Here is a 7,661-nt window from a genome sequence, read left to right on the forward strand (position 1 = left end):
GATAGAGATAGAGAGATAGATAGATAGAAAGATAGATGGAGATAGAGAGATAGATAGATAGATAGATAGAGAGAGATAGATGGATAGATAGATAGAGGTAGAGAGATAGATGGATAGATGGAGATAGATAGATAATAGATAGAGATAGAGAGATAGATTGATAGAGGGAGGTAGATAGATAATAGATAGAGATATATAGAGATAGATAGATAGAGATAGATATATAGATAGAGAGAGAGATAGATGGATAGATAGAGATAGATATATAGATAGAGCGGGAGGGAGAGAGAGGGAGAGGGAGAGAGAGGGAGAGGGAGAGAGAGGAGAGAGGAGAGAGAGATATAGAGAGAGGGAGGAAGAGAGAGAGAGGGAGTGAGAGAGAGAGAGCGAGGAAGAGATTTCAAAAGACGGCCCACAGGCGGCGGGAGGTTTCCGATCTGACTCTACGGCCACGCAAAAAGACTTTTTTTTTTCCCCAACTGCGTCGTTCGATCGATGATCCCCATTTGAGCTGGACCGCGTCTGACCTGCTTAACCAAGACAAACCCTTCTAATACTCTTCTCCATTCTCCCTCTCCCCCTCTCTCTACCCTCTCTCTCTCTCTACCCACGCGCTTTGCGCAAGTTTAACATCTCTAGAAAGAGAGAGAGAGAGAGAGAGAGAGGCGCAGGAAATATGCAGGGGAAAACTATGAAGGGTCGAGGAGGGGGAGACAGGAAGATATCTCTGCGGTGGATCACGCTCTTATGCGTCGCCAGCTTCTTCCTGGGAACGACTTTCAAAGACAGGTTTGATTTATCGAAATGGGTTTTCGATTTGAGCGAAAATAATCCAATGGGTCGGCAAAAATCGGACGTTTTGTTGAATGGTTTTCAAAAGAAGAACGTTCTGGAGAAGTTCATGCAATTAGAGGAACTTTTTTCTGTTTGTGGGAAATGATCTGATTGAGACTAGTGCAGGTTCTGGGGTGATGTTCCGGAGATGGGTCAGCAGGTCGTCTCGCAGCGGAGGCAAGAACAAGAGCTCCAGGCCATTTCTGAAGAATGCGGCTCGAAGAAGGTCTTAAACACGGCTCTCTGCCATTTCCTGCTTCGTCTTGTTCTTAATTATTGGTTTTATTGTCGATTATTTGTTTATTATTGATTTGCGGGTTTGCTCGACAGAAGAACGCCGCGGAAAAGGACATAATGGAGGAGGTGACGAAGACCCACGAGGCGATTCAGTGGGTGCCCTTTTCCTAGAATTTGGGGAAATTTGGGTGCCCTGTTCTTAGAATTTAGGGAAATTTGGGTGCCCTGTTCTTAGAATTTGGGAAAATCTCGGTGGCCTGTTCTTAGAATTGGGGGAAATTTTGGTGCCCTGTTCTTAGAATTAGGGGAAATTTTGGTGCCCTGTTCTTAAAATTTGTGGAAGTATGGGTTCTCTGTTCCTACAATTAGGGGAAATTTGGGTCCCCTGTTCTTAAAATTTGCGGAAATTTGGGGGATCTGTTCTTAAAATTTGAGGCAATTCGGATGCCCTGTTCTTAGTATTTGTGGAAGTATGGGTTCTCTGTTCCTACAATTAGGGGAAATTTGGGTCCCCTGTTCTTAAAATTTGGTGAAATTTGGGTGCTCTGTTCTTAAAATTTGAGGAAATTTGGATGGCCTGTTCTTAGTATTTGTGGAAGTATGGGTTCTCTGTTCTTAAATTTTGAGGAAATTCGGGCGCCCTGCTCTTAGAATTTGTGGACGTACGGGTTCTCTGTTCTTAAAATTTGAGGAAATTCGGGTGCCGTGTTCTTAGAATTTGTAGAAGTATGGATTGTCTGTTCTCATAATCTAGGGAAATATGGGCGGCCTGTTCTAAGAATTTGGGGAAATTTGGGTGCCCTGGTCTCAGAATTTGGGGAAATTTGGGTGCCATGTACTCAGAGTTTGGGTGGTTTTTTTTCAGATCTCTGGATAAAACGATTTCTACGTTGCAAATGGAGATTGCGGCATCCAGAAGCTCTCATGAGATGGGCCTCGGCGTTTCGCCGTCTTCGAATGGCGATTCCCAGCCCAAGAAGAAGGCTTTTGTTGTGATCGGAATCAACACTGCCTTCAGCAGCCGGAAGAGAAGGGATTCTGTCAGAGCCACCTGGATGCCACAAGGTACTTTCTCTCTGCCCATCCCTCTCTGTGTTCATCTCTCTCTATGAATCTTTCTGCCTTTCTCTCTCTTTCCTTTATTTATTTTTATGGAAATAAAGTTGGGAATTTGATCTGACTAAGAGTTTCACTGAACTACCTTTCCTAGATTTATTATCTGGGTTGAAGTCTAATCGATAAACTTTATTACTTTATGCTGGTTATTTATTTATTTCATAAATTACAACCTGTAGCGATAAAATTTAGTCACTTTGATTTTTGAATGTGAGCCGGAACAAGTGGACAAGTTAATCAATGCAGAATATATTATGTTGTTCTCTCTCTATCCTCTATTCCTTTTTATCAGAATAAAGTTGGGAATTTGATCTATTTAAGGGGTTCAGTGAACTCTCTTTGCTAGAGTTGTTAAAAAACAGAACTGTTTTCTGATATAAAATTCGATTCCCTGCCTTAGCAAGCGAAACGTTTACAAGGAAGAAGAGTACTTTTACGAAAAATTTGATATCTGCCGCTATATTGTTCTCGTCCATACTAAGATAACTAAGTTTTCATAAATTTGTATTTTTTTCAACTAAAAGCTTTCCCCAACGAAGTCTCTGCTTCTTTTGTCGCATTAGGTGATAAACTTCAAAAACTTGAGCAGGAAAAGGGTATTGTGATCCGCTTCATGATTGGACACAGGTAACTTAAAATCCCTCGCAATCATATTTTTTTCCCGAAATATTCTGGATATGTAATTTCTCTGCATAAAACCTTGGCTTGATTAATTTTACTTTGCAGTGCCGCACCCAACAGCATTTTGGATAGAGCAATTGACTCGGAGGAGGAACAGCACAAGGACTTCCTCAGGCTGGTAACTATGTTATATTTTGTCATATTATATCAATATATATTCAATCTGTTTGTTTGATCCACCAGGAACATGTCGAGGGATATCATGAGCTGTCTGCCAAAACTAAAATCTTCTTTTCCACGGCCGTTGCCAAGTGGGACGCTGACTTTTATGTGAAGGTGGATGATGATGTCCATTTGAATCTTGGTACCTTCACCAATCCCTCACGCTTGGTTTTCTAAGAAAAGAATAACGTATAATCTATATTTAGTGCAAAATAAATGTTTTGGTTTGATTTTTGTACTTGATGAATATCTAACATTTTTGGTTACTTTTCAGGAATGCTTGTGTCGACTCTGGCCCGGTACAAATCAAAACCTAGGGTTTACATGGGCTGTATGAAGTCGGGTCCAGTTCTTGCTCAAAAGTAAGTGCTCTCTCTAGGTTTCCTGATTATTGGTTATGGCCACATTGCTCTGATACTATTGATATAAACCTTGATCTATGTGTCTATCGAGGAAGGTTTTATAAGGGAAGAGAGCAAACAATATAAAATAAAGATAGAAAAATGACATTAGCTGCAACCCATTAAACCATCGGTGACTTAAATTTCTTGCCTGCCCACCCTAGGGGAGGGCTGAAGGTATTTACAGGGAAACTACCCTAAAGGCAAATAACGGTAATACTGCTGACAGGGGTTGAGTTATAATCATCATGCTTGAAGGATGATTCTTCTTGAGTCTTTGGCCTATATGAGATGATACCTCTTTTGAACTCATGGCTTTTGATGTGCTCAGTTCTTCGATGGCTGTCTGTTCTGGTGGTTTAGTTTTTTTATGAAAAATGAGGAAAATCATGTGGCTGGCATTTGTATTCCTGAGACGATTGATTGATGGCAGTAAAGTTTGTTTTATGCATGTATTCATGATTGAAAGCTCGATGAGTTGCATATTAAGAGATGGCTTTAAACATCGGTTTTTGACCCTTTTTCCAGGAGTGAGAAATACCATGAACCAGAGTACTGGAAGTTTGGGGAAGACGGAAACAAGTACTTCCGACATGCGACAGGGCAGATTTACGTCATATCCAAGGATCTGGCTACATACATCTCCATTAACCAGTGAGCCTGCTGATCTCTGGGCCCATTTTTCCAAATTAATTATTACTTTTCGCTAGATTCTTCCCTAAAGTGGTAAAAAAATACGTTTTGTGCAGACCCATATTGCACAAATATGCCAATGAGGACGTTTCGTTAGGTTCTTGGTTCATTGGACTTGAGGTTGAGCACATCGACGAAAGAAGCATGTGCTGTGGAACCCCTCCTGGTAACCAACATGCTATCATGTGCTCCGTGAATTTTCAAAAAAAAATATCATGTGCTCCATGTTTTCTTTCCAAATGCTAACTGTCATTGATGTTCTCATTGTGACATGATCATCAGTCACCTTAATCATCATCATCATTATCTTGAAGGTGTGAATATTTGTCACCTTCATCACCATCATCATTATCTTGAAGGTGTGTTTATTTGTCACCTTCATCATCGTCGTCATCTTCATGGTAGTGTCACTTTTTGTTTACCCTCATGTTAATTGCCATTATCTATCCGGTGTGACCATTTGTCACCTCTATCATCATCATCGTTGTCATAGTGGGGTGACCATTTGTCACTTGCATCATCATCATTTTCATGGTGCTGTGATCATCTGTCACCGTCATCATCATGATTGTCATTAACTTAATAGTGTGGACATTTGTCATCATCATCACCACTATCATGATCATGATCATGATCATGATCATTATTATTGGCATCATCATTGTCTCAACCAGGCTGATTCATGCAGACTGTGAGTGGAAGGCTCAGGCGGGCAATGTATGCATCGCCTCCTTCGATTGGAGTTGCAGTGGCATCTGCAACTCTGTGGAGAAGATCAAAGATGTGCATGCCAAGTGTGGGGAAGGTGATGAAGCTGTTTGGGGCGCTGTACTATGATCATGTCTCTCCTCTCTCTCTATGTCTCTTCCCATGGGCATGGTGTTGAGTTATCCATCAGAGAAGAGAGAGATAGTTTTCTCCTGCAACCGTGCCATTGCCAGTTTCAGGGTTGGAAAAAATGCCTATGAAGAAAGAAAAATCTCAGAGGATAGTGAGCAACACATTCTTTGGTCCGTTGCCTCTTTGGGTAAGAGTCTCACTACTCATCTTGCAATTAGTCCTTGTTCTTTCCTATGCCAATCTCTATAATATGAATTCTTGCTCCTAGGAACATGAACTTCGATGATTTTTTAGGGTGTTGATACCCATATAAAATGGCCATGAAACAAAATTAGTTACGTATTTTTTGCTCAATCATAACAATGTTATCAGAAAGCCTCTGTCGACCAGGTCTAGCATTAATGTGTCAGCAATTGTGAACTTAACTTTAAGGTCTCATCTTTTATTTTGTCTGATCAATTTAAGGGTCACAAAAGTCCTATTTATGCTGCTCACAAGTCAAAACTGAAGAGAGTAGCTCATATAGAAAACACAAATGTATGCAATGCATTGTCCTTGTAGCAATTTACAAGCACTAATTGATGTGTAGGAATGTAAAAAATGAACCTTTCATGGAAAATTGTGTGGATCAAGTGACATATTAAGAAACATGAAAAAAAAAAAGATTTTTATCTTATAAATTGGAGCCAAGATAATGAAAATTAGCATGATCCAAATTCTGAATAGTTAAAGTAATTATCAGTAAAAATGTTTAGGATTTTTATTGCGTATTCAAATTTTGTGTAGACTTTTGAATGAATTAGTTGTTTTCACTCCTGGTGATTTATTGATTTGTCTAAATGATAGAGGGGCGGTATGAATAGAGTCAAATATTGTTGAGAATCTGAACCCAAAGATCAAGAACCAAAAGGGAATCCCCCTGGAGCAACAGAGACCGAAAAACTCTAAAAAATGAAGACATCTTGGAGTTTGACTATGTTAGAGATAAACTTCCAAAATAGCCTTACAAGGCATCTCAGCCCAGAAAAGGCTGCTGGGAGGAGGAGATAGAAGCAGATAAAGAGGGACAAGATTGAGGGGACAGGCACACTACTTGCCAAAGAGAGAAGCAGCACTCCTTGCCAAGAGCTCCCCCATCTCCACTTTTGTCAGAGACAAAGGAAGTCAGGAATAGGGAGGAGGAAGTTGAGAGGGTAGGGTTTTCAGACTAACTGATCACATGTCTACCATTCCTCCCCTCATTGTCCTTAAGTGTTGTTGATAAGCCTTGGGGACAGGCCTGACTGGGCCATACAGTCCTGTTGTCATGTGTCACACGGTCAAACCCCGAGCTAGGTCTCTTGCTCGAATCTGGCGTGTGCCAGCCTCAGTGTTCGGAGCAAAACACTGAGCAACCTTGATCTCTTGCAGCGGAAATCTTTGCAAATGCTTAAAATCGCATAGAAGGGGTTAGAGAAGATGGTGGGAACGCAGCCCCGTCAGGGAATAGGGTCATTGCATTAATATCATGAAAGAGTACATCGTTGGGATCATTACATGGGGGAAGACGAGGGGTGATACAACGAACGAGATGAGGTGCCTTGCGCCAGGGTAGTGTCGCCGCATCGCCTCGAGGCCACCGCTCCGCGTGCACGCGCCCGCGCTGCCATTACACAAGTGCCCCGGGCCAGGCCCCGCCCCTGCCTTGACGATCACACACACCACCAGCACCCGTATCAACACCTACGCGCGCAGTCTGTGCGACGCCGCTGCATTCGACGCCCCAAGCTGGGTGCTACCCGCCCAGCACAATCGGCGGGGGCACCACGCGCCCTCTGTGGCGTCTCGACGTTCTCAGTGCACCACATGCCTTAGTCTCATGGCAGGATGTCTTCCTACCCCGAACACGCAATGCACGCGCTGCCTGCGCGGTCGCTACGCGACACCCCGCACAACTCCGCGCTCCACACCCGCGGCATGCCGCCCGGCTTGCACGTCCCGCGCCCACGCGCAGCACTTCTCGCTCCCGCGCGGAGCTTGGCGCTCGCGCGTCACGTTGGCGCCCTTGCGTGGCGCTTGGCACTGGCGCGTGGCGCTTGGCGCGTGCGCACACATGCCTGTCGGCCCGCACGCCTAGCATGCACGGACTTTACCTGATTCGTCCTGCCTTGGGCATGGACGAGCACATGCACCACGTACAAGGGCAATGGCCTGAAAGAGCAGGTGTTTGGGCATCACTACCCATAATGACTCAGTCCTTTAATGTTGTGAGCCTACAACGCGGACACACCCTCCCAATAAGCACGCAGGCCTCTGGGCAAGGAATGCCGCCTAGTTAGGGGCCTAACATCATGTGATAGGGTGAAGAGCCAAAATGGATCAGGGGATCAGGGTCTCTTCCATAGATGTGCCCGAATGGGGATGTTTAGATTTCCAAGTCATAGACTGCATTGTAGCTGAATTCTCCCAAGGAAGTCCTTTGTGCCATTTCCTTTAATTTTTTACTTATAAGAAAACATGAATATACTTCTAATATCTGATTCACAACCTCCATATTACCATAAAACTCAGGCTGCTATGAAGAACACATGTGTAGTTGGTAATCCTATTGTTAGTATAGGTCTTTTCGAAAATAAACTGGTATTCATGTAGCTTGAGGGATTTCATGAGGAATTTCAGTTTTTATTTATATACTACAGAATGAGGAATTTCATATAT

General features: G+C 43.1%; 1 protein-coding gene across 1 annotated transcript; it reads left to right on the forward strand.

Moving 5' to 3' along the window:
• The first annotated feature begins 529 nt into the window (after positions 1–529).
• Positions 530–5,306, forward strand: LOC144704144 (beta-1,3-galactosyltransferase 7-like). Its single transcript, XM_078576419.1, has 11 exons — positions 530–789; positions 961–1,060; positions 1,165–1,223; positions 1,937–2,136; positions 2,751–2,814; positions 2,914–2,986; positions 3,052–3,172; positions 3,305–3,392; positions 3,960–4,085; positions 4,181–4,290; positions 4,813–5,306. The coding sequence occupies exons 1-11, from the start codon at positions 677–679 to the stop codon at positions 4,959–4,961; spliced, it is 1,203 nt and encodes a 400-aa protein (XP_078432545.1). The 5' UTR covers positions 530–676; the 3' UTR covers positions 4,962–5,306.
• The last annotated feature ends 2,355 nt before the right edge of the window (positions 5,307–7,661 follow it).

The sequence above is a fragment of the Wolffia australiana genome, chromosome 6 (assembly GCF_029677425.1).
Source record: "Wolffia australiana isolate 7733 chromosome 6, ASM2967742v1".
In the NCBI taxonomy this organism is placed as follows: Eukaryota; Viridiplantae; Streptophyta; class Magnoliopsida; order Alismatales; family Araceae; genus Wolffia; species Wolffia australiana.

Bases quoted from the DNA above. Each gene is read 5' to 3' on its own strand.
- LOC144704144 (XM_078576419.1), top strand. From the start codon at position 677: ATGCAGGGGAAAACTATGAAGGGTCGAGGAGGGGGAGACAGGAAGATA. The intron at 3,173-3,304 runs GTACCTTCACCA...GTTACTTTTCAG, and splicing joins TGATGTCCATTTGAATCTTG to GAATGCTTGTGTCGACTCTG. The intron at 3,393-3,959 runs GTAAGTGCTCTC...CCCTTTTTCCAG, and splicing joins GGTCCAGTTCTTGCTCAAAA to GAGTGAGAAATACCATGAAC.